Source organism: Empidonax traillii, unplaced genomic scaffold (assembly GCF_003031625.1).
Source record: "Empidonax traillii isolate 1590-97213 ecotype Southwest subspecies unplaced genomic scaffold, ASM303162v1 scaffold1948:size84035, whole genome shotgun sequence".
NCBI lineage: Eukaryota > Metazoa > Chordata > Aves > Passeriformes > Tyrannidae > Empidonax > Empidonax traillii.
In genome coordinates, this window is record NW_020957141.1 from 58298 (window position 1) to 84035 (window position 25738).

The 25738-nt window shown below is 59.4% G+C and overlaps 1 protein-coding gene across 2 annotated transcripts; it reads right to left on the minus strand.

Annotated features, from left to right (window-relative positions):
* Nucleotides 1–1946: 1946 nt before the first annotated feature.
* LASP1 (LIM and SH3 protein 1) lies at nucleotides 1947–25658 on the minus strand. 2 transcript variants are annotated; one of them, XM_027909125.1, is made up of 8 exons: nucleotides 25465–25658; nucleotides 21139–21233; nucleotides 10486–10570; nucleotides 5308–5415; nucleotides 3302–3461; nucleotides 3114–3208; nucleotides 2072–2296; nucleotides 1947–2030 (listed from the first exon to the last, which is right to left on the minus strand). In XM_027909125.1, exons 1-7 carry the CDS (start codon nucleotides 25531–25533, stop codon nucleotides 2123–2125), a joined length of 786 nt encoding a protein of 261 aa, XP_027764926.1. In that variant the 5' UTR covers nucleotides 25534–25658; the 3' UTR covers nucleotides 1947–2030; nucleotides 2072–2122. The 2 variants fall into 2 exon arrangements, with proteins under 2 accessions (XP_027764926.1, XP_027764925.1); XM_027909124.1 differs by having other exon boundaries at nucleotides 1947–2027; nucleotides 2069–2296.
* Between the last annotated feature and the right edge of the window lie 80 nt (nucleotides 25659–25738).

Sequence of the window (25738 nt, forward strand, 5' to 3'; positions counted from 1 at the left end):
TTTTTTTTTTTTTTTTTTTTTTTTTTTTTTTTTTTTTTTTTTTTTTTTTTTTTTTTTTTTTTTTTTTTTTTTTTGGTACTATTTTATTTATTCATTTATTTTTAAATACAGGTTTAGGTGCTTTTCGGCTATGAAAAAAAGGCAAAAAAGTGCATAAGTTGAGAGAAAAGGCAGAAATGAAGCAGTAAGAGGTTTGTTTCCCACGGCAGGGGAGGAGGGGAAGGGCAGGGCAAGGGGGAGGACTCGGGACAATGGTCTCAAGGTAGCATTAAAAAAAGGTCTCTATCCCAAAATGGAATTGCCTGTGTTATTTGGTCCATTAAAAAACAGTTTATTCACATTGATACTCCCCCCTCCCCCCCCCCATTCCCAGACAAGAAGGTGATCAAGAAGAGGATTGGCGGGGGGATGTGGGTCCCCCCTGCCCGGCCGCCCCCTCCCTGCTCTTGTGCTCGCTTGTTTTAGCACCAAAATCCCGGACAGCTCCTCCCGGGGGCCCAAAAATCCCTGGCCCTCCCCCCCATCCCACTGCAGCCGGCTGGGGAAGGAGCCAGGAGCACAACACTTCCCTTTTCCCTGGCTCAGGCCCTCCCAGGGGGTCTCTGCCCGGCCAGGGACCCCCTCCTTGCTCCCTGATCCCAGTCACCCCAGTCATCCCAGTTATCCCAACACCATCCCTGAGCCAGCCCTGCACCCCCGTGCTCTGGGGAAGGGCACTGCAAGCAGGAGGCAGGGCCGTGTCCCCGGGGATGTGCCCCCAGACAGGAGCAGGGAATGTCTCAGCTTGGCCGCTTTGGTCCCCCTATTCCCTCTTTTCCTTCGGGAATAGCAAAGGTGGACAAGGGGACACCACTGTCCCCTCATCCTGCTGCTGTGAGGCGGGAGAGGAGCATCCCACCCCTCCCTCCTCACACAGGCTTCCAGTTAGACCAACCCTGACCTGCTCCAGGACCTCGGGAGCCCAGAGGAGGAGGGGAAAGGGTTGAGATTTTGGTCCATGACACGGTTCCAAGCCAGTGGTGGCCCCAAAAGCTGCCACTGTTGCTGGGAATGAGGTGCAGGGTGGCTCGGGGTGCTGCAGGGGGACACTCACCCAGGTGGGTCCCAGAGGGGGAGGATCCTTCACACCCAGCTCAGGGGAGGCACAGGGATGGGGGCTGATCCTGCTGGCTCCCCACACCAATCTCCTGGCACGTGGAGGGCTCAGGAGGGTCCCAAAAACCCAGTGGCAGCAGCAGCAGCAGCAGCAAGAGAAAAGCAGGAAGATTCTGGGTGAATCAGCCAGTGCTGCGAGGAAAGGGGTTCCAGGGGAGCCTGGTCAGGGGGAGCAGGAGCTGCAGGGGGGGCTCAGCCCAGCTCCAGCCCTGGAGCCACAGCAACCCCACGGCTGCTCCTTCGCCCAGCTCGGCCCGGGGGGAGCGGGAAGATGGAACGGGGCAGCCGCAGGCAGGAACATCCAGAGCCACCTCCAGGGCTGCCCAGAGCATCCTGGGATCCCCAGGACAAAGACTTTGAGATTTTAACTGCAAATGTTTTCCTGCTTTGAGGTCTGAAGGGAGCAAAGACTGAACGGGAACTGTGCGGAGGGGCCGGGAGGAGCAACGGGATGGGCTGGAGCCGGGGCGGAGCAGGTGGAGAACTTCCAGCCCATCCCTGCAGCCCAGGGCACCCTCAGCTCACCCACATGGGCACCTCTGCCCAGCCCTGCCAGGACGGGGGGAATTTGGTCCTAACACGTTGTCCCCCTCTCTTTTCCGGGATCCCGGCAACTCCGGCTGCTCCCCCTGGCCAGGAAAGGCCGGAGCGCCCGGGGGAGCTGGAGAGGAGGAAGCCCCAGGGAGCAGAGGAGCTGTGGCCCCCCGTGCCACCCCTGCACACAGTCCCTCCTCGAGAGAGGAGAAGGAATCCCTCTACAGCGGAGCCGAACGGGCGGGAGGAGCCGGACACAGACACGGGAGCCGGGATGTCCGGAGGCACCGGAGCACGCGGAGAGGGAACGCTGGGGCAGAGGGACTCACACACACACACACACCACACACACCACACACACACACAGAGAGAGAGAGAGAGAGGGGGGGACAGCCCCGGGCTGGGGGCTGGGCTGGACCCCCTCCCCACGGGCTCAGATGGCCTCCACGTAGTTGGCCGGGAGCATGCCCGTGTCCCCCGTGCGCTCCACGGTGCCGTACATCCACCCGTCGTCGATCTGCTGCACGTTGATGATGGTGTCGCCGTCCTGGAAGGACACCTCGTCCTCGTCCGCCGCGTTGTAGTCGTAGACGGCGCGGAAACGCTTCTGTGGGGACACGGAGGGGGCCGGTGGCAGACTGGGGGAGTGCCCCATCCCCATCCCAGAATGCTGGAGCAGACCCAAGCGCCAGGCCCTGTCCAAAGCGCTCCCCCACCATGGAGCGGGAGTGGGCGGCAGGCAGAGCTCTGGGAGGTTCAGCAAGGCCAAGTGCCAGGGCCTGCACCTGGGCCACAACAGCCCCCCTGCAGGGGACAGAGTGGGGGGAGAGAAAGGGACCAGAGTGGGGGTGCTGGTGACAGCAGCTGGAAATGAGCCAGGGTGGCCAAGAAGGCCAAAGGACCCTCAGTTTGGGAAGGACATTGAGGGGCTGGAGCAGGTCCAGAGAAGGGTCTGGAGCACAAATCCTGTGAGGAGCAGGTGGGGGGGGCTCAGCCTGGAGAGGATGAGGATCAGGGGGGGACCTTCACACTCTCCACAACTCCCTGACAGGAGGGGAGAGCTGGGAAGGGTCGGGCTCTGCTCCCAGGGAACCAGCAAGTAGGACAAGAGGATTTTAAGCTGCACCAGCGGAGGTTTAGGCTGGATATTGGGAAGAAGTTCTTCACAGAGAGAGTGGCTGGGGCTTTGGAAGGGGACACTGGGCATTGGAATGGGACACTGGGCATGGGAATGGGACACTGGGCACTGGAATGGGACACTGGGCACTGGAACGGGCTGCCCAGGGAGGTGGTGGGGTCACCAATCCCCAGAGGTGTTTAAGCAGAGCCTGGCTGTGTCCCCCCCGGGGTGGGAAGCAGGGGGCTGTGCTGGGGGGGCTGTGCTGGGGGGGCTGTGCTGGGGGGTTGCTGTGGGCTGTACTCACCCCCCCTGCAGACGGGGCGTTGCGCTGCGTGGACGCCGGTGCCGCTGGCTCCTTGTATCCGTAGGGTTGGGATGGCAGCGGCTGCTGCTGGTACCCTGTGGAGGGAAGGACGGACCCAGCATTGGGATGTGGGGGGGTTGGGGGGCACAGCCAAGCCCCTCACAGAGCCCTGGCTGCCTGTGCCTCACCTGGGTTGGTGGGCTGGACGTGGTGGGACGGCTGCTGGTGCTGCTGCTCGGCGGGTCTCCGGTAAGCGGAGCTCTCCTGGGAATTCCTGCGCTCCGGCTCCGAGCCCTCGCTGGGGCTCGGGCCCATCCTGCTGCGCTCGAACTCTTCGTGGTATTTGATCTGCAGGAGGTGGCAGGAGGGGAGGGAGGGGAGTCAGGGCTCTCCCTGGCAGCAGCTCCTTGATTCTCCCTCCAAACAAGCAGTGGGATGAGAGCAAACGGCCTCAGGCTGGGCCACGGGGGGTTTAGATCAGATATCAGGGGGAAATTTCTCCATGGGAAGGGTGGTCAGGCACTGGAACAGGAGTCACCAGCGCTGGAAGTGTTGAAAGCAGGCGGATGTGGCACTTGGGGACACGGTTTAGCGGTGACATGGCAGTGCTGGTTAATGATTGTGCTCCGTGAGCTTTGAGGGTTTTCCCAGCCTTAATGATCCCCCTTCCTGCCCCTGTTCCTGCCCAGCTGCACCCCTGGCAGGGCAGGGCTGAGGCTCAGACGGGCTCTCTGCAGGGACAGGGTTTGTCTCTGTGTCTTCAGTAAGTGGGTCATGGCCAGCCCTGGCTGGCAGAGACACCGGGGAAGCTGCTGGAAACTGTTCCCCGTGGCTGGGAGAGGGTGAGGGGGCTGAGCAGAGGGAGCAGGGCTGGGCCCAGCTCTCTGCTGGGCGATTTGGTGCCCCCAAACCTCCCCACGCTCTGCCCAAACACAGCCCCCCAGCCCCTCCTGTGGTAGGGAAGCCGAGCTCGGCTCCTGCCACCTCAGAAGCCACCGAGGAGCTGCCCCAGGGAAAACCTTCCAGCCAGGCCCCTTCCCCAGCCTGGGGTTTGGTGGGTGAGTAACAGCCCACAATTCCCTGCGGACAGGCCAGTGTTTGCCTGGGAACTGGGAGCTGGGAGCAGAAAAAGAGGGAATAAACATCCCCCTCCTGCCCTGCTGGGGCTTTTTGGGGGTGTGTGTGTGTGTGTGTGTGTGTGGGCATTAAACAACCCACCAGGGCACAGGTACCCTCCTCCCTCTCCCTGCATTCCAGGGAGCTCAGACCTCTTCCCAGGCCATCCCAGCAGCTCCCACGGAGGGATTTTGTCCCCAGGGCAGGGATTGTCACGGATGGAAAAGCCAGAGCAGCACAGGGTGCCGAGTCAAGGGCAGGAGAGGAGCTCACAGACACCACCAGCTCGTGGACCCCCCCTCAAAGAGGTTTCTCCTGGAAAGGACTGAGTGGGCAGGGAGAATCCAGCCCTTTCCCTTCCCTTCCTGCCTGACTTCCACCAGCAGCCAGAAGCTCAGTGGGCTCCCTGAGCTCTGCTGGGGGGAGCCCAGGAGGGAGCCCAGGGAGATTTGGGGCAGGGACAGCCACACCCCGCTCCCTGTGCCGCAGCAGGACGTGCATCCTCCAGTGCATCCTCCTGTTTACGTGCGCCTGAGCATCCTCCCCGTCACCATGGCAACGCTCCGGCATCCACCGACATCCACACACACACACAGGCCAGAGGGAGCAGGAGAGGGACAGAGCCCCTCAGGGTCCTGTGCAGGGAGCTGATGATCCCTGTGGGCTTCTCCCAGCTCGGGGCGTCCCAGGATCCCAAGTGCTGCCCACGCTGTGGGTTCTGGTGGCACCCAAGGGTGGATGGAACTGCCCTCAGGCCATGTTTGCCCTTTCCCCCCCCCCCCCAAAATGCTGCTCCCTTCCTGCTCCTCACATTCAGAGCACCTGGGATACCCCCTCTGGATCCAGCTGCAGGATCCAGCAGCTCAGAGGAGCAGGGAGAGGTGCAGGAGGGTCTCAGGACGCCCAGGAGAAGGGACTGGAGATCTAAAGCTGCCAGGCTTCCAGCCTGTCCACCAGCAGCTGTCACAGCGTGGTGCCCCCCTGGCTGCACAGCAGAGCAGCCCCCCCAGCCCTCCCAGCCCCCCCTGGCCCTGGGGAGGTCACGGCAATGTCACAGCAGGGCTGGGGAGCCACTCACGTTGCTGATCTGATCCTGAGTCTTTTTGATCCTCTGCAGCTCCGGGGTGTCGGCCACCACGCTGAAGCCTTTGCCCTTGTTCTTCTCAAACTCCTCCTTGTAGCGAATCTGGGGACAAAGGATTGAAACCCACATTCAAACAGAGGGCAGGGGAGGAGAGCGCAGCTGGATCCAGCAGCTGGACCCACCGACAGCCCCTCACCAGCACAGCCAGGAGCTCAAAAGTCATGGTTTTTGTTTTTTTTTTTCCTTTTTTGTACAGTTTTAAGGCTGGAGCCGATGCAGAGAGCCCCGGCCCAGATGTGCTGCCCAGCCCAGATGTGCTGCCCAGCCCTTGGCCCCAGGAGCTGCTGCAGGGCTCTGCTCCTACCAGGTCACCCAGAAGCAGAAGCAGCTCCTGCAGAGGCTGAAACCCAGCCACGGCCGTGAACAGCTCCAAGGGGGAAGGAAACAGGGCCCAGCAGACACAAAACCACCCCACTGCCACAGCAGGGGAGAGCAGACGTGCAGAGAGACACCCTGAGCCTCCTCCATCCTCCCTCCTGCCAGGGGCTGCATGCAGAGCCCTGTTTCCCAGGGATTCACCAGGGATTCACCTCCCTGGAGCTCGCCCCGAGCTCTGCAGGATTTTTGTTGTCACCGCAGTGAAAAGGTCACCGGATCAACCTCCCTCCCCCCCCCCCAAGCCCTGGTGCCACCAGCACGGACACACAGCGATGCCCAGCCCTCCTGGAGCTGGGCTGGCTCCACAGGGAAGGGCTCTGCAGACCCCACACTGCTCCCAAGATAAATCCGGGAGGCAGAGCTGGAAGCGCGGCGGGACCGAGCACACAGACAGGGGGACCTCACACACTCCCAACCCCTCCAGACCTCCCAGCTCTGCCTCCCAGCCCAGCTGGGCCCGGAAACACCTTTCAGGAGAGGCTGCCAAGGATTTTATGGCGTTCGGAGGAGCCAAGACACACCCTCGTGGCTGGCTGGGCTCTCCCGGAGCGGGACAGGCAGGATCCAAGCCCTGGAGTGCCCAGGGCAGAGCATGGAGCAGGTCCTGCCCCCCTCTCTGATCCAGAGGGACACAGGAAACACGAGACTGCCAGGGAAAAATGAGACACTGTGGTCTCTGTGTGGCAGAGAAGCTGCAGGCTCAGACTGGCCCAAATCCCACCCGGCCCTGCCAGGACCTTGGGAGGGCACAGCACCCACTGTCTGGATTTTGCCTGGAGCAGGGGGGGACTCCAGACTCCATGGGCACACAGGAGCTGGGCATGGGTTAGTGGTACAGACACACCCCAGAACCTTCCAACACAACGTTCCCTCTTCCTGCCCCGCAAACCAGGAGAAACGAGGCTGTGGGAGCATCTCACAGCCCCTGCTCCTTCCCCACAGCCACCAGGGGCCACAGAACCCCCTGGAGAGACGGGATGAGCTGAGTCATCCTGGATTTCTGACTCCAATTGGTCGTTAGAAAGCAAAAAGCTCAATGACCCCACAGCTCAATGGGCCCCGCAGAGCCCGAAAGAACAAAATCTCTGATCTGTCTGGGGTAAAGGACAACTCGAATTTCCCCCGGGGGGAATAAAGAGCAGCCCGGAGGTTTGAACAATCAGCAACTAAAGGTTAACCCGAGCTGTGGCACAAAACCCAGTGACACAAAACCTGTGACACACCGGGGCAGGGTCAGGAGGGGGTGAGTCAAGCCCTGCAGCTGCTCTGGAACCACCAGCCCCAGTTTGCCCAGGGACAGGGGCTGTGCTTGTCTCCTGCTTCCCAAAAAGGGCTGTTCCCCTGTGGAACGTGGGATGCTGCCCCACCAGCCTGCCTGGAGCTGCTGCTCCCTCCAGGAGGGGGTTTATCCCACAGCCACCCCCTGCACACACACAGCTGATGAGCTGGAAGAGATCCAGGCTGGAAAGATAAGGAACCACCGAGCAAGAAGCCAATCCTGCTGCCAGGCAGTTCCCCTGATCACTTCTGTGTTTTATACCACCCTCCTAAATCCCACCCCGCTCTGTTTTCAGGATGCAGGAATTTAACCCTAAAAATCTGCAGGACGGGGATGCCCGGCTGCATAACCACATAAAAACAGTAATAAAATGGCATCCACAGCGGATTTTTCCCAGAGGAGCTGTTCCCTCTCTGCGCTGGGAAGGGAGTGATGACATGTGCATCCATGTGTGCATCCCAAGGACAGCCCTTCACACGCCACAGCCCTCCAGCTCAGCCACGTCCTCGCTGTCACCCGCACCGAGGTGGCAGGGGAGCTCCCAGGGGTGCTGCTGGCACAGCAGGGATCCAGGCACCTGCTGCCCACCCACCCACCCACCCACGGGCAGGAAGGGCTGTGCCCAAACCCACCCGTGGAAAGGCTCGGAAAAGGAGCGGCGGGGCTGGGGAACCTGCAATTTCCCCGCCACACGTGGGCTGTGGGAGCGGCCTGCGGGCACCAGAGCTGTCGCTTTGGGGACACATTTATCCACAAATTATCCGGCAGCTTCCAGTGACCGGAACGGGAGACGCCTCCCCCCGGCTGGGGCACAAATATAGCGGAGAGGCGGGAACACACGGGGGTGTCCTGGCAGCCTGACAGCCCTGCAGGGCCCTGCACCCCACCCTGGGCACCCTGGGCCTGTCACCCTGCCCCTGCAGTGCCCAGCCCTGTCACCCCATCCCTGATATCCTGGCCCTGCAGTGCCCAGCACCCTGTTCCTGTCACCTCACCCCTGTAGGTGCCCAGCACCCTGTTCCTGTCACCCCACCCCTGTAGGTGCCCCCCACAGCCCCCCAGTGATGGTTCCATGATCCAGCCCCTTTCCCAGTCACCCCCAGGGCAGAGCTGTGGGGTATTTCTGGTGCAGGAAATATAGGATCAACCCCCTTGGGGTCATCCGTGGGAAGCCTGACTCTCCAGCCCCACTGGGAAAAGCTGCTGGGGAGCATCACTCTCACTGCCCTCCCCCAGCTGGAAACCCCTGGCAGAGGACACAGACCCAGCAAACTCCCTTTTTCCCACTGCAGGGAAGCCCAGCCAGGGATCCTCCAGAGGGACACAGGACCAATAGCTTGGCCATGGCTGGGCTTGGCTGACAAACACAAGCCTGAAGGCAAGATGTGACAGTTCACACAGCCCTGATCCTGCTCCACGGGGAATTTTAGCCCTGCCTGTGCCGGCAGAGCTTTTTTCTGGATGGCACTTGAAGTGGCGAAGTGGCACAGGAGGCTCCTGCCAGGCTGCCAGCAGAGCCAGCCAGCCTTTTCCACAGGCCTTTCCCTGTCTCAGCCAACAGCCCCAGTTCATCCAGTTCATTTGCAGGACTCTGAAACCTCTGCCTGCCCTGGCAGGGCTGGAGTGACCCATTCCATCCCCAGGGCTCTGCTCAGCTCCTGCAATTAGTGCAGGGGATTGTCAATAAACCAGGGCAGCTGCTGGGGTTCCAGCTGGAACGCTCCAAGAAACACAAATGCTTGGAGCTTGGAAAATGGGAGACTCCCTTTGTAGGCAGAACAAAGGCAGAGAGGAGTTAAGATCTTATCTGGAGTGTGTTTAGGATCTGTCCTCCCCCCCGGGGCTCTGGGTGATCCAGCCTGGCAGCTTCCACCTGGTTCAGCTTTGCCACCTACCTGCCTCCCGCATCCCCCCTTTCCTCTGTCCCTCCCCAGCCCTTCTGCAGGGGCTCTGCCAGCACCCAAAGGTGCAGCACCCCCTCTCCACTCGCAGAAATCCCACCTTGCAGCTCACCCTGGTGCGAATCCAGCTCTGAAAAGGTGGGTGCTGCTGCCTGGCAGGCCCTGCCCGCCCCCCAGCCCCTCTGCTGACGTGTAGCCAAGGGTGCAGAGGGCTCTTCCAGCCCTGTGCTATCCCAGCTCCATCCCCCAAAGCCCAGGAGATCCCTGGGGGCTGGGCATGGCTGCTCCTGTCCCAGGGACAGGGGTGCTGTGGGGGTTTGGGCTGTGCTGACCAACTGGAGGTGCAGGGTGCAAGGCTGGTCCCAGCCACCTCCCGAGGAGCTGGAAGTCCCACCCAGGCTCAGGAGAGCCCAGGCACAGCACAGTCCCTCCCCTGGGTCCCCTTTAACAACCAACAAGTCAGGAAGCCTCCTGGGTGCAGCAGCATCCCGGTGGTTACCATGGAAATCGTATCCCCTTGTCCCTGTCACCTCCATGGACACAGATCCAGCCCCAGGCTGGCTCAGCCTGAGCTGTTGGGAACTCCCTGTGAGGAAGAGCCCTTACCAAAGCCCAGGTGAGAAGGTCCCCCCTGAGCCTCCTTTTCTCCAGGCTGAGCCCCCCCCTGCTCCCTCATCCCTGCTGCTCCAGCCCCTTCCCCAGCTCTGCTGCCCTGACCCACCCAAAGGCCCATTCCAGCCCCAACCCTGCCCTCCCAGCAGCTTTTCCCACAAAACTGATGCTCCCATTCCTGCTCTCAGTGCTCTGGAGCAGAAGGAAACCCGGGATCACTGGGTGGCCCACCCAAGGACAGTCCCCAGCACGTCACTGGGAGTTCCCAGCCCACACCCTGCTCGGGGCTGGGGACTCTGCTGAGCCAGGGACACCTCCAGGGGATAAAACGGGACAGGTCTGGACAACACCCTCTGCAGCAGGCTCTGCTCTTCCCACCAGGGAGAGAAACCCTTATCTGTGCCAGTCCTTATCCCTCCATCTGTTTATTCCTGCCTGCCAGAGCTTTCAGGCCCTACGAGGTTTGGGTTTACCTGAAATACCTCCCCGAGAGTCAACACCTGTCCAGGGGGAGGATCTGCCACCTCAGCTGGCTGCCTGGCACCTGGAAAAGGACTGGCAGAGGCACATTCCCACCTCTGCTAAATATTCAATCCCTCTCTCAAGCTCAGGTCACAATCCCAAGGTCTGGGTTAAGGCCACTGCAGAACAGAGTCAACCTCGCTGTCCTGCTGTGCTGGTGAATTATTATCCTGGAATGGAAAATGATGCAGCTCCAGCGGGAGGGAGCAGGAAATCAGCACTCCAAAGGTGCAAAGAGAAGGGACAAATAACAACGTTGCCACTGGGTGAGTGAGCGGGGACATCAAGTCAGGAACCTCCTAAAGGCCAGAGCTTCCAAAACATGGAACTACCAGACAAAAACATAATGGAAAAAGACTGTGGGTTGTTTTTTTTTTTCTTTCCACAGAGTATGAAGGTCTGGAGGTCTGAAATGCTCACCTGGCTCTGGAGCTCACTCTGCTGCTTTAGGCGCAGGTTCTCGGGGGTATCTGCCACCATGGTGAAGGATTGCTTCGGGTAGTGTCTGGGGAGGGAAGCAGATCGTTAATCCCGCTGTTCCCCTGCTCCCTGCCCTCTCCCTCCCACCCCAGGACCCTCAGCCCCATCATCATTACCCCCAAGTGCCACATCCTTATGGGTTTTTTTGGGGGCACTTCCAGTGCTTTAGTCCCACTGTGGAGGAGCCAGAGCTGGGGGCACACATCTCCCCCCCCCACACGGCTTTGGCAGCTGACATTTGGGATGGGGGGAGTTCTCAGCTGGGATTTCAGTCTGTGGGACCCCTCCCTGTGCCCGACACCTCCCCAGCCTTCCCACTCAGTCCTCTCCCAGTCTCAACACATTAACTTCAGGTTTATCAAAACGGGGCGAGAGCAGCCCTTTTTTTTTTTTTTTTTTCCCCCAGGGACAAATCCATTCCATGTCTGTTCCTGCCTGATTTCTGGAGAGGCCTTAACACACCATCAGCATCTCCCCAAGCAGCCCTCAGGGTGCCATCAGCCCTTAAAAGCTGCTGACTCCGGTCACAGTTTCAGCTGTGAAGGGTCACGGGGGACGTGGGAGGGTTCAGTCGCTGCTCTGACCGAAGTTTCAGCCACAACATCCTCGCTTTGTGGTGGGGCAGGACAGCAGCAGATCCCCCAGCACGGCCCTGCCAGGGCAGCACACACCTCAGCGAGGCAGCAGCGCAGGAAACCCGAGATTAAAAATAGCTGCCTCAGCCTCGCTGGAGACAGGAGGAGAACCCACCTCACACCCAGAAACCACCCAGCTCAGCTGTGGTTGCACAAGGGGGAAAAGACAGCTCAGCTCCTCACTGCGGGTCCTTCTCCTACTCCCAGCCCTGCAGGGGACCCCAAAAATACACCCCTGCCTGCTCGCTGCACACCTTGTCCTGCTGGGCACCCCCAGGGTCCCACTGTCACCATCCCAGCTGGGAGGCAACCCCAGGGAGTGTGTGTGGGGTGGAACTGGGTCCCTTTGAGGTCCCTTCCAACCCAAACCATTCAGGACCTCTGTGAGACACGAAACGCCCTCCCAGGTCCCTCCTTCTCCAAAAACACCCTCCCAGGTCACTCCTTCTCCAAAAACACCCTCCCAGGTCACTCCTTCTCCAAAAACACCTTCCCAGGTCACTCCTTCTCCCAAAACACCCTCCCAGGTCACTCCTTCTCCAAAAACACCCTCCCAGGTCACTCCTTCTCCAAAAACACCCTCCCAGGTCACTCCTTCTCCCCGTGCAGAGCAGGTTGGGAAGGCACAGGGAGAAGGGGCCATTCCCAGCCCAGCCATGGGAAGTGGGGCAGGGCTCTGCCCCAGCGCTGCGAGGACACTCCATCGCCTCTCCCCTTTTAGGGGTCTTTCCAAAGCCAGAGGGTTTTTCCTGCTGCCACTTCCAGCCTTCCCAGACGTTCCCAATTCCGAGAGCTCCCAGGAAAGCCACGGAGCCAGACACGGCCTCTGGGAAGGGCCAAGGCAGGATGTGAGTTGGTTTCCCCCCACAGAGCTCGGTCCCAGCCCCGGAGCTCCCGAGAAATCATCCCGTTGCCATGGCAACCGCATCCCATGCCCCGGGCATGCTAATAACGCTTGGGAGGAGACGAGTCCCCGGCAGCAACCTCTGTCTGCGGGGAGGAGGGAAACCCCAGCCACTGCCAGGGCTGGGGAACACGGGAATCCAGCCCCGTGGAGCTCAGGGAAACTGGGAAGGGGGGAAAAAAATAAAAATAACCCGGGAAACAACGGCCTGATTGGGACTGACAGCAAGGCTGTGCTGGGTCCTGCTCCAGCAGAGGGAGGGGAGACGGACACCACCACGGATGAAGCTGGAATGAGGCTCCCGTTGGATTCTGAGGGAATCTCCCAAGGGCTGGAGGCAGCTTTGACTCCAAGCCTGGAGCCCCCTGAGGGGAACGGGCAGGAGGGATCTGTCTGTCCTCACCAGGCAGGGGAGGAAAGGCACGAATTCAGCATCTCCCCCCAGGATCAGGTACCGCTTTTCAGGGAGGAAAAGGCATTTGAGTCCTCAGGGAATTTAAGGCCAGGGGAGACAGGGGGGGGGTTCCCCTGCCCAGCCAGTCCAAACAGACACCCCCCTCCCCAATCCCTGCCATGCACCAGGGAGGGGCAAACCAGCTCCTCTGCATGAGAAGCAGCCACGGCAACAGTCAGCAATAAATTAAACCCTAATGAGGAGGCAGGGGGGGGAATTGCCTCGGGAGGGGAGGGGGAGGCTGTGGTTTGTGTGGGAGCACAACGCCCTTCTCCCCCTTCTCACAGCCCAAACAGAGGCGGGAGCAGAGCTGGGTGGGGGGTCCTCAGAGCCCCCCCAGCATCACCAGAAATAGGCTCTGGCAGCGGAAGCGGGAGGGGGAGGGTGGTTATTGCTCAACCACCTCGGAGCAGCACAAGCCACGCGCAGCAAATCCACCCTAAAACCACCACACGGCATCCCCCACCCGCCAGAGGCTTTCCCAAAGTGGGAGCAGCAGGGAATTTGGGCGCCTATCCCAGCACTGAGCCTGAAGTCCACGGAGGGAGAGGGTTGGGGTTGGTGTGCTCCCCCTATAACAGCCCTGCCCTCACGCCCTTCACCCCCTTTCCTGCAGAAACACTCGTTTATTCCTAATTTACTGCAACAGGTTGGGAAGCTGCAGGCAACAAAAGGCACGTTAAGGGAAGATGGAGCCTTGGGATAACTCCACAGGCTGCAGGCACGAGCAGCCCAGGAAGATAAACGGGGGGGAAAGCTGCTCCAACCCACCCCCCTCCTGACAAACCACGAGGAAATAATTAGTCCCACGCACCCTGGGCTGTGACATTTGTGTAAAGTCTGCTGCTGGGGAAGGGCTCTCCAGGCAAAACCAGGCAACTTCCAAAAATAAATGGGATTGGGGGTGGGGGGAAAAAGCCACCCGTGGGTGCTGCCTGAGGGAGGGGCCCCCGGTTCCTGCTTGGGGGGTGATGCTCCAGCAGGACCCGAGCTGGCAGGAGCACCGGGGTGTTTTCCCTGCCCGAGGGGACGGGGATGCAGGAGGGGGAAGCAGGATGGGATCCAGGTTTCGGTGGGTTTTGGTGGCAGCCGAGCTGTGGGCGTGAAGGGATGGAGCTGAGGGTGGGTGCAGAGCCCAGGGTGGGTATTGTGGAGCCTCAGCATCCCACAGCTGCTCCAGACAGGGATTATTTTAAGGAGAGAAGGAGAATAGCTTGGTGTCTTGGAGGCAGAGCCGCCAGACTGCTTGGGGCGGGGGGGGATTGGCCAGGGCACCTCGGGGTGTCTCCTCACAGACAGCCATCCCCTGCCTGATTAGAGCCAAAGAACACATGGATCCCTCCCCCCCACTGCAGGGGCTGCTGTCACATTAATCCCAGTGACCCTGGGGGATGTGGGGCAGTGGGACACGTGATGGAACGAGGGCTCTGTGTGTCCCTGCCATGGCCCTGCTCGGGGGGAGGAGGGGGTGGGCAGGAAAACACCCCCTGAATCTGCAGCTCTGCAGGACCTCGGGTGGTTTCACCCACCGGGAGAGACAGCCAGGAATAAACACCTCCAGATCCAGCCTGGGGAAGGGGAGAGTGAGAGGAGACCTCAAGGGTCTGGAGCTTCCTCACAGGGGGAAGTAGAAGGGCAGGCACCAATCACCTCTGTGTGAGCAGGGACAGCACCCAGGGAATGGCTGGAGCTGTGCCAGGGGAGGGTCAGGGTGGATATCAGGAATAGGTTCTTCCCCCAGAGGGTGGTTGGGCACTGAACAGGCTCCCCAGGGCAGTGGGCACAGCCCCAAGGCTGCCAGAGCTGCAGGAGGGTTTGGACAATGCCCTCAGGGACAGGGGGGGATTGTTGGGGTGTCTGTGCAGGGTCAGGGGTTGGACTGGATGGTCCTTGGGGGTCTCTCCCGGCTCAGGATATCCCATGATCCTATGATTTCACACAGAACAGCCAGTGAAGGAGCACACCGACAGCAGGGACCCCCCACTGTCCCGATCTTCCCCTCCTCCCCAGCTCATCACAGCCCATCAGCCCTCCAAACACACCTAGCCCAGATCCCCCTGCTCTCTGCACCCCAACAGCACCTCCAGCCTGGCAGGTGCCACCCTCAAAGCCCCCCCAAACCCTTGGATTCTGCCCCAAAAAGGGGGGGATCAGGGGCCGAGCCCTTGGCAGCAGCCCCGGAGGCGCCGCAGCCGCCGCAGCCGAGGAGGGTTTTTTTGTGGCGCTGCTAAATCAGGTCACTGGAGTCTCCTCCGGCCAGAGATCCCGTCTGGCTCCCGCATTAGGGGCCGTGTGAGCACGGCAATTGCGAGGCAGATGAAAGTTTATCCGGCTGTGAACGGCTCGGGGCTCCCCGGGGAGAAGGAAGGGCCCCGGCTGCTCCCGCGCATCTCCCGGCTCGGCCTCTTCCCAGCAGCACCAGCACGGAGCAGAGGGGCCCTGCTGGGGGGCCACGAGCCATTCCTGCACACACACACCCCCCTCCATCCAGGGGGAAACTCTCCCTACTCCCCACACACCCACCAGGAATGGCCCTGGCCGACTTTCCTTGGGATTTCCAGTCGTCCCACCTGGGCAGCGTTTCCACCTTCCCAGCCCCACACCAACAGTGGGAAGGGTTTGCCAGCGATCCCCCTGCCAGGTGCACCCCCGGTCACATCCCAGTCCTGTCCCAAAAGCAGAGCTTCCCCCTGAGAATTCCCGTCTCAGGAAGCCAAAGTGGCAGCACTTGAACTTCTTCTGCCTTTGGAGCTTCTCCCGAGCTGGAGAGGAGGGTAAATTCTCCTGTTCCACCGGTAAAAAACTCCTTCAGGTGCAGCTTGGCCTCATCCAGCTGCTCTGCAGAGACAACTAACAGGGTCTGGGAGCTACAAGACCAGACTCTGCCACTTCAGCACGACTCAAACCCCCCCATCTGATCCTCCAGCAAGGCCAGTTTACTCCGTGGATCACGAGTGTTTAGAAGGGCCTCTCGAGCTCCAGAGTGTTGCTTACATCCAGCACAGGCTGCTCTAAACCAAGGGCTCTTGGCAGGTTTATCCATCAGCCCTGGATGCAAACATCCCATCTCTTCCCTGTTCACAGACCTGAACCTCTGAGGGGTGATGGTCACCCCCCTGCAGCTGGACCAGGGATTTTGGGAAAGGAGAGCTAAACAAAGGAAGCAATTGGCTGTGCCCTGGCTCCAGAGTTCACATCCTGCCTTTCAAAGAGCTTTTGCTGGTTCTCGGGGAAGAGCTTAAAAAATAAACTGTCCTTTTGTCAGCAACCAAAGCAGCCCCACAACCAGGGGCCTGCAGGGAAGGGCTCCAGTTCCTCCCAGCGTTTTCAGGGGAAAGATTCCAGTTCCTCTCAGGGTTTTTAGGGGAAAAGCTGCCAAAACGGCTGGTCCAGCCCCTCCACGTGTGCAGCTGCTGCCTGTTCCCAGCATCTGCTCGAAACCGGCTGGCAACAACCTGACTGAGAGCACAGCACGACTTCGTAGGATGGAATTTCTCAAAGACCCTCCTGCTGCCCACCCCAGTGTCCTGGTGCCAGGGCTGGGGGAGGCAGGAGAAGCCAATCCCATCGGCACAGGCTGCCACGTGCCTGTTTTGGCAGGGGACAGAGTGGGAACAGGGGTTTGCTTTCCGTGGGTGCAGCAGAATCCATCCCATCCCTGTCTCCAAAGCCTCTTCCAGCAGCTGCCTGAGTGAAAACCAGCCTATTTCCACAAACCTGCTGCAATCCACAATGGAAACATTTCAAGGGACTTCAGAACTTGTGTCTGCAAAGGGCTGTTCCCCTCCCAACCCCCCCCAAAACAGAGCAGTCCCTGTCCTGCCCCCACCCCCAGCACTGGGAACAGAGCAGGCAGAGCAGCAAAGCTGGGATTTTCCACAAGGTTTTTTGGCCCCAGGCATGGATAAGCAAGTTTAGGAAAGTCAACATCCATCTGGAGCCGAGGTCAGCGCCGGGCAGCTCCCGGCTCCGAGGGCACTGCGAGCTGCCAGGGCAGGGGCAGAGGGAAAACCACCTCAGATTTGCACATATTCCCCTCTTCCTCACCCCAGAAACTGGGAAACTTCTTCCAGGTGTGTGGAAAACACCTGGGGTGTTTTGGAGAGGAGCAACACAGCACAGAGTGAGCCCAGGAGGGAGGGAGGGGAGTTTCCTGCAGGAATCACAGCTGGATTTCCCCCCTTCCCACCTCACCGGAGGCTTCATCCACAAAGGTTTTGGTTTGGGCTCACTGGGGCAATCTCATCCCAGCACCTGCCAGGAGAAGCCAGTCCCAGAGAGGTGACAGCCAGGGATGGGGTGGAGCCCTGTGGAATGTTTGGGATTTCCAGGGGGAACAGTGTCAGCTGGGAGAGGTCAGTGGCACAGACAGCCCCCTGGACTAAGCCCTTCCCAAGCCCTCCAGAAACAGATGCTCCACCCCAAAGAGGATTCACCAACATTCCCAGCCTTCCAGCCTTTAAATCCCAGCCTCACTCGGGCGCTTTCCCACACACCACATCCTCTCTCCTCCTCAGTGAGCCCCTCCCCAAAACGCAGCAGAGAAGCGGGACTGGCCCACCACAACACCACAGTCCCCAAAATCCACGAATTCCGAGGTTCTCCACCCCCAACCCCAGCAACTTCCACGCACTCCCAGTGCAGGAGCAGAGTCAGCTCCGAGCCAGCTCCTCCCATCCAGGAACTCGGCACAAACAAAGCCTGGGATAAACACCTGGACCCCATCCCAGCAGCACAGTTGTTCCTCTTTCCCTTCCTGCCCCCCCTTCCAAGTTTGGAAGATCACTTTATTAACCAGGAAAGCTTCTCCCAGATGGAGCAGGGAGCCCTGCCAAGAGAGGATCACTGGCTCCTTGTAGAGCTGCTCACTAACTTTTTCCAAGCCAGGGATTAAAGCCTGGAGGTATCGGATCCCTCGCTCCGCGTGCGAAGGCAGGATTTGAACAGCGAGGGACCTGCCAGGGAGGGAGGTGTTTTTTTTTTTTGGGTCATGCCCAGGATTTCCAGGTTTCCCCAGCTCCCTGCTAGGGAACACCAGGTGAGCTGGGCAGGATCTGCTCTCCCCGACTCTAGAGAGGAGGAATTCCAGCCCCACATCCCGATCTGGGCCGTGCTGGGGGCGGTTTCTCCACGAGGGAAAGCTGAAGTCACTGGCAGATGGAGAGCAGGGACCTGCTGACACACCCCCGGGGGATATTTCTGGCAGCCTCTACACAACCTTTAGCCCCTTTTTGAGGAGTTAAAAAACCCGTGGTTTAGCGAGGGGGGACGTGGGGGTGGAGCAGCATCAGCATCGCCAATTCCCGGGGCTCTGAGCTGGGGGGATCCTGGAGCCTGGGGGGGATCCCAGGGGATCCGGGTGGGCAGCACCATCCCAACAAAGTGGGATGTGTCAGGCCCAGGCTGTGTCTCCTCGGAGCAGGCACGAACTTCCTGCAGCTCCTCTGCAGCAGCAGGGAAAGGAACCCAAGCCCAGCCCCGGGAGCAGCAGCAGAGCCTCTGATCCACCCCACTGGCAGTGGGACACGTGTGTGCTCAGCCAGGGCTTTGGGCAGGGATGCATCCAACTGGGAACTGCTTGTTCAGCAGCAGGAATTCGGGCAAACCCGCAGAGATAAAGCCTGGCCTTGGCTCTTGATGGCTTCAGGGGAGAGCAGCAGATGATCCCTCGTAGCCAAGAGAGGCAGAGAAGGAGCCTCCTGCCCAGGATTCTGCTCCTTCTTCCCAATCCCAGCATTCTCTCAGCATTCCAAGCAGCATCACTGCCCAGGGATGTCTCTGAAGCCTCCCCCAGACTGAAGAGCCAGCTTTGAACTCCCAGACAGGATTTTCCAGGTGGGATCTGGTGCTGCACACTGAGCCACAGGTACCACCTCCACTGGGACCTCCCCGCTCCCTGAGCCTCAGCACAGCTCTGCCATCCCCCCCAGCACAGCCAGTTAAATATTAAAACCTATATAGGATGTATATTTGGGAGCAGCTGGGCCCTTGAACACGAGTCTTGCCTGTCCCTTCCACGCCCTTCACTTAAAGAAGCCTCAGGCTTCAACTGGATCTTCCCTTCTTGCACTCAAAGCGCTCCCAGAGTCCAACCCAGCCCTGGGTGCTGCTCCCAGTGAGCAACCAGTCACCCCAGTGCCCAGCTGGAGCCCAGGGAGGGACAGGGAGGAGGGTGGAGACAGTCACAGCTGCCACCAAGCAATTCCCACAGCCTGGCACAGGGGAGGGCAGAGGGAACCAGCCACTGTCCCCCAGAGGCTTCTCCCAGATTTACGGCTGGGGCAGTGTCAGAGCTGGAGGAAGCCCAGCCCTCTTCCTCCTGCTCTCTTGAAGAAAGAAACTCAGGAATTTGGCAGGAGGCCACGGCTCAAACAGAGGAGACCCTGTGCTGAGGCATGTTCAGAAAAGCAGCCTCTCTCCCTGCCAGGATAAACGTTGCTTTTCCACCCCCTTCTCCGGGGACAGAAGATTTTGTCCCTCGGCTCCACCACCGGCAAAAGCCATTTGGGAATGTCGGGCTCCTCCTGGGCTGGCCTTTGCCAGGCACTCTCACCTTGCCTGGAGTTTCTGTACTCCCCAGGATGCTCCAGAGGGATCCAGCTCTGCATCCAAACTCGGAGCTTCCCCTTCACACACCCCTCCTCCCCTGCCCTGGAACTGCGACCCGGGGCTGGCAGAGCCTCCCCGTGCCAGCAGCTTCCAGCTGCTCCTCACTTCCCTTCGCTTCCAGACAGGCTCAGTGGGAAGAACAAAGGATCCAACTCAAGTTTCTGTGCACAATTCCAAACATCCAGACCTGCCCTGGAGCAGGGGCAGGACGGGCAGGGGCTGGGAAGGGGTTAAAGCAGCAGCAGCAGCAGCATCAAAGGGAGCCCTGAGAGAGGGGGCTGAGAAACCGAGATGGGTCGAGGGTTGCGCAGACTCCTCGGAATGTCAGGAATTTCCCATTATTATCCCACTTCCCTTCCAGCAGCCTTTGGAGGGAGAGCACAAGCACAGGACCCCGGGATGGGCATGTCCTGGGGGCACAGAGCTGGGACGGGGTGCCCACGGCCCAGGGAAGGAAGATTGGGATCAGGACACTCCGGAGAGCTCGGGGGTCTCATCCCTGCCAGGCTCCAGCTCCCACCCAGCCCAAAGACCCCCTAAACCAACAGCTCCTCCTGCCTCAGGACACACATTTTCCCCCTCCTGGGACTCCAGAAGTTCCCAGTTTCACCCCAAAAGCTGTTCCCCCCATTTGCTGCTTCCCCTCGCCATTCCCACCCTGTGCTTCAGGGGAGATCCCAGGAAACAGCCATTCCCAGCCACAGCAGGAATGCTCCAAGTCTCCTCTCAGCCCAGCAGGAGTGCTGGACTTTGGACAAGCCACAGTCACCATCAGCAATATCAGCAACAACCACCCATAAAAGCCACGGGAGTGGGAGGGTTTGGTCTGGTCTAGATGGGATAATTAGGGATAAACCCTTCCCTGGGAGGCTGGTGAGGCCCTGGCACGGATTATTCCACGGATATCCCATCCCTGGAAGAGTTCAGGGCCAGGTTGGAGCAGCCTGGTCTAGTGGAAGGTGTTCATTAAGGGTGATCATTAAGGCCCCTCTCAACCCAAACTAGCCTGGAATTCCACGACTCCAAACACCCACCCTCCAGGGATGTTGTCAGGATTAGTGTTCTTAAGCGCTCTGTGGACAGACCGGTGCTAATACCAGAGCTAGATTATCCAATTTTCCTTCTAAGAACTGTCAGTGTAGAAGCAGCAGCTACAAAAGATCATATTCCAAAGCTGCTTTAGAGATGTTAAGAGACCAGAGCAGGACTAGCCCAGAAAGGGTGAGCAGTGAAGGGTCCTCCTTAGTGAGAAAACAAAAGTGGGGGGCTCTGGACACCCATTGCTCAGAAACTGATGGAAAGGACCAAAAAAAAGGACAAAAAAAAAAAGGACCAAAAAGGACCAGGCAGGTGCTCTTGTTCTACCCTGCCCTGCCTCCATCCCCCACCCTGCTCAGGGGAGAGAAGGATTTTTGCCTTCAAGCTTCATTTCCTGCCAGATTCATTTCCCTTCCAGGTGAAGGGCAGTAAATTCAGGTGACTGGCCTGGCCCCCAGCCCAGCAGAGCACAGGCCGTGGTGACCCCGTGGCCCTTGTCCCCTGCACAGAGGGAGTGTCCCCTCCCCACAACCACCTGGGAGGGGGGAAGAAACACCTTTTGATTCCCCCTTTCTTTAAGGGGGCACAGCTTGGGATCAGCTCCAGGGAAATGCCTGCCTGTATTGGAATTTTATCCCCCACCTTGCCTGCCCAGGCTGGACCTGGAGAGCAGCCACCACCAGCTGGCATTTAGGCCTGGGAAACCCTGGGTTAGTACCAGTGTTAACTGGTGTGTGACTGATTTAAAACCAGTACGAACTGGGGTGTGATCCCCTCATCCAGCACTTCCCCTGCGTTCCCAGCAAACACCCCAGAGCAGCAGCAGAACAGTTCCAGGAGAGGTCAGGGTGCCCCCCACCCCTCTTTTCAGGGTGGGGGGTGATGTTTAAGGGGGAGGAGGGTGCAGCAAACCCCAGATCAGCCCCCCCAGCCCTCCCAGGACGGGGACTCACGCGTTGCAATACGGCTTCTTCTCGTAGCCCTTGTAGTTCTTCATGTTCAGGGTCATCTTGCAGGTCTCGCAGTGGAAACATGCTTTGTGCCAGAACTGAAACACAGACAGGACAGCCATGAACACCAGTGACACAACCCCCCCTCAACCCCAGGGCCCGCTGGAATCACACAATTCCAACCCAGCAGCTCCCCGGGGTGCCACCCCTGACCCCCAAAAAAACCTGGAGGACAGAATATCCTGAGTGACTGAGGGTAAAACCAACCTCCCCGAGCCTCCCAGAGCGTCCCACCCGAGCTCCCACAGCCCCGGGGATTCGTGGGCTCAGCCAAACACGGGGTGGGGGGAGCTCCAAACTCCAGCAGCCCTAATTTGGAGGCATCAGAGCTGCTGCTTTAGGGTTTTCCTGCCGAGCTCTGCCAGGTGCCAGCCAGAAGAGCAGGTCAGGTGAGGCTGCCCGAGCCAGGCAGATGCAGGCAGGGAGGAAAAGGTTCTCGTGGGAAGCAGGCACAGGGAGCTCACACAGAGCCAGGGCTGAAGACACAATTCAGAGAGACCTGAGACCCTAAAGGACCGTCTGAAGGTGTTTTTTAGGGCTGCTCCTAAATAAATGATTTCCACTTGGCACTGAGCTGGCCCCAGTGGGTTTCCAGGCTGGAAGGAACCCAATCAGGACAGCTCAGAGCTGCTCCCAGGGAATTTAAAGGTTGAACTCACAGGTCCTTCCAACCAAAAGGATTGTGATTTTGTCATTCTGAGGCTGCTCAGCCCCACACAGGCCAAGACCAGTGTCCTGCCAGTCACCCACTGCCCAGACTCTGCATTTCCATCGGGATTTGAGGGCTCTGGAGCCAATTCCCAGGGCCCAGCCCAGGAAGGGGCTGAGCTGGAGCAGTGAAACAGGGAATGCACAGCCCAAAGCAACATCTTTACTCGCTCAGGTTAAAATCAGCCCTGCCCTAGAGCTGCTCTCCCCTCCTCCAGCACCCAAACCCTGCAAAATCAAGGGGGAAAAAAAAAAATCAACCCAAACCCCCCAAATTAGGAACTCAAAACACCAATTAGATGACAGGGAGACCTGGGAGCCAGGCCCACACACTGAACACTCAAAAAGCAAACCCCGGGCACCCAGCTGGGGGTTCTCGCTGTGATTTCCACCCTCAGACGTTTAAAGAAGTTCATTTCCCCACCCCAAGCCCTGTTCCTGCAGGGAGCCAAGCCCTGGTGTCACCACACCCCGAGCATAAACACTGCCAGGCTCTGGAGACGTGACTCAGCCCAGGAGGACAATTTTCCTCCTTTCAGTTGCTCAGAGCAACATATTTGTTCCTTCCCTCTGGTTACACGAGTTCCTCCAGCACCCACAGCTCCAGCCAGAGGGGCTTTGCTCCACACCCCCCTTCCCAAACAGCCCGGCCAGGGTGGGCTTTTCCCCCCCTGTCCCAGCTTTGGGACTCTTTAGGGACAGGCAGAACAGCTGAATCCCGAGTTCTTTGGGGGTTTTGGAGGTCAAAGCCTTAAACCTGCCTTCCCTGAAGCTCTGCCTCCCACCCGTGGAGCTGATGGCAGAGCCACAGGCCGTGAGGCAGCACTGAAAGGAGGGCTGGAACACGGCTGGACACAGGGGAACTGCAGTTATTTAGGCTTCCAGGAACACTCCAGCACGGCTGCAGAGAAACAGGGCAGGTTTCAAGTGGGTTTTCAGAGGAGCATTAATGCCTGTGCTTTCCAATTCCGAGCCTGGAAAGTGCTCTGAAGGCCTGGAGGCAATTCCAGGGACATGTCTGGGGGTGATCCCGGGTACAGCAGGCTGGGAAGCGCAGGGTGGTCACCCTGAAAGGCTCCTCTGGGAGTGGCAACTTCCCCTCCCCCCCCCCCTCACAGCAGAGCAGATCTGGGGACAGAGCTCAGGGCCACAGTGTTGGGATCCACTTACAGAACCACGGGATGGTTTGAGTGGGAAGAGACCTTGGAGACAACCCAGTTCCACCCCCAGGGACACCTTCCACTAGCCCAGGTTGCTCCAAGCCTCGTCCAACCTGGCCTTGGACACTTCCAGGGATGGAGCTCCCCTGGGTCAGACCAAGCAAAGCCATCACTCCCCACCCAGAACAAGCACCACTGGAGGCTCCAGGGCTTGAGAACAACACAAGGAGAGACCCCCCCCAGGCTGCAGATCAACCCCGGCCGAGGTTTGAGGCCCTGCAGAGCTTGGGGTGAGCCGTCTCTTCTCGGAGCAGCTCCTGTGACCTCAGCCCTCCGTGGGCTCCGGGGTGTCACTTCCCCTGCGGAAGCAGAGCCATCACCCAGCACCTTCCCCGGCACCTTCCCGTGGGGGAAGGGACAGCAGCACGTCCCCAAACCCTCGGGGTGACAGGCTGGAGGCTGAGGGGCAGGGCTGTGGGCAGGTGGGTTTTGCTGCTCCCTTCCCCGGGGAGCCCCACAGAGCAGCGAGTTTTCCCGCAGATCCCACGAGGGAAATGGACTTTTTTGGGTTTCAGAGCCAGCCCAGCACACCAGAGGCACCAGGGCCGCGTTTCCCCTCCCGGCAGCCCCTCGGTCGGAGCAACTTCTGCAAACACAGCCCGGCTGCCCTTCGGACTTTGCTCTAGGGGCAGGAAAAGCGGGGAGGCAGAGGCTCCAACACCCTGCCAATCCCAGGGTTTTATGGGAAGTGGGTCAGCTGTGCCAGCCAGGAAGCCCAGGGGGAGCGAAGCCCAGGGGGCAGCAGTTTTTGGGCGGGGTGTGCTGGCCCACGAGTGCCACGGTTTTTAGGAAGAGGAAGCAGATGAGGAGCCCGAGCAGCACAAGATGGTGACTGCAGGGCCCTGCCTGCTTCCCAGCAGCTGGAATACACCATCTCCCGGTGTTCCTGGACACACAGACACAGCACAGACTCCAGGCAGCGTCTGGAGCAGGAGGAAGTGACGGGTCATCCCCCCTTCCCTTCCAAATATCCACAATCCCAATAACCCCCTTCCCTTCCAGTGATCCACAACCCTAAAATCCCCCCTTCCCTTCCACTGATCCCCCAATCCCAACCCCCTGCAGCTGCTGGAGGCCAGCCCAGGCTCCAGCACGCTGAGCCACCCACTGCCCCCAAAACCCAGGGCACAGGGGTGACAGTTCAGCTCCAAGCCGTTCCCAGCCCCAGGAGGAAACATCATCCCTTAAAAATGTGAGCAGCAGGGGCTGCAAAGCTCAGGAATGTCGCTGGAGAGCCCAGCATTCTTCCAGTTACTTTTTTTAGTCCCTAAACTGGTCGTCCCAGAAGCCTGGGAGAGGAGGGGGAGGAGGAGAACAGCTCAGCTCTCCAGGATGGGTTAGTTTGGGAAGTAGAATCCCGTGGGAACAGCACGGGGGAATGGAGACCCATCACCACTTTCCTCACCTCCAGCCCAGAGCTTTGGTTTGGATGGGAAAATACTCAGAGAAAGGGATACTCCATGTTAAAGGAGGCAGCCCAGGGATTGGAACAGGGAAGTATCAATTGGGATGGAAGATTTGGAGGAAAAAAAAAAAAAAAAAAAAGGGGGGAAAAAAGCTGGATAATGGAAACCAGATGAGGTTCCCAGCTCCAGGGAAACATTAACTGTTGCTTTCCTTCGGCCTCCACAGGCACAGGGATGTGCTGCCTTTTAATTAGAGATATTACAATAAATACATCAATTTGATATACGAGGAAAAGTCCTGGATGCCGCTGGAGAACCCTGGGAAAAGGGCTCCGTCCACGTCCCCCAGCGTGGCACAAGAAGTGCCACCTCCAACAGCCCCCCTCAAGGCTGGGAGGAGTGTGAGGGACCCACGGGATTTTGGAAATACCAGCGTGGAAATACCCCCCCGTGGAATGGGGGTCCCGTGGGGATATCAGCGGGAAAAGGATGATGGGGGGGGGGGGGAAGAACCACATTCCTCGGTGCTCCCCGGGGCTGGAAAGAGCGTGGGGACCCCCCAGGACAGTGGGGTTCCATAACGATGTGACCGCCAGGACTCGGGTGGAAATACCCCCTGGAAAAGGGGGTCCCGATGGGGCAGCGTGGAAATACCCCGGGGAATGTGGGGTGGGTGGAAAAGCACGTCCCCTGGAGCAGCACAAGGAATTGTCACCCCCCCAGAGCTGGAAGGAGCGCGGGGACCCCCGGGACAACGGGGATTCCACAGCGATGCGACCCTATGGAAAACCCCCCCGGGAATGGGGGTTGGGGAGGGGGGGTGTGGGATCATCCCACCCGGTGGCAACTCCACAGGAAAAACCTTCTCCAAATCCATCCACGTGCGAACCCCCCCCCCCACCACCTTCCTTTCCCCCCCCAAAAAAAAAACTCACCTTGTCCAAGCAGTTCACCTTCTCCGTGGGATACACGATCTTCCCGCAGCGGGCACAATTGGGATTCATGGCTGAAAACTCGCGTGGGGCGGGTGGGAGGGAGGGAGGGGGAAAAAAAACTCACTCCCACCCTCCTCCGCTGCTCTTCCTTCTCCTCCTCCTCCTCCTCCTTCTTCTTCTTTCTGAGCCGCCGCCCGCGATGTCGCGACTTTAAATAGTCGGGAAGGGCGGAGGGGATGGAGGAAAAAAAAAAAAAAAAAAAAAAAAAAAAAAA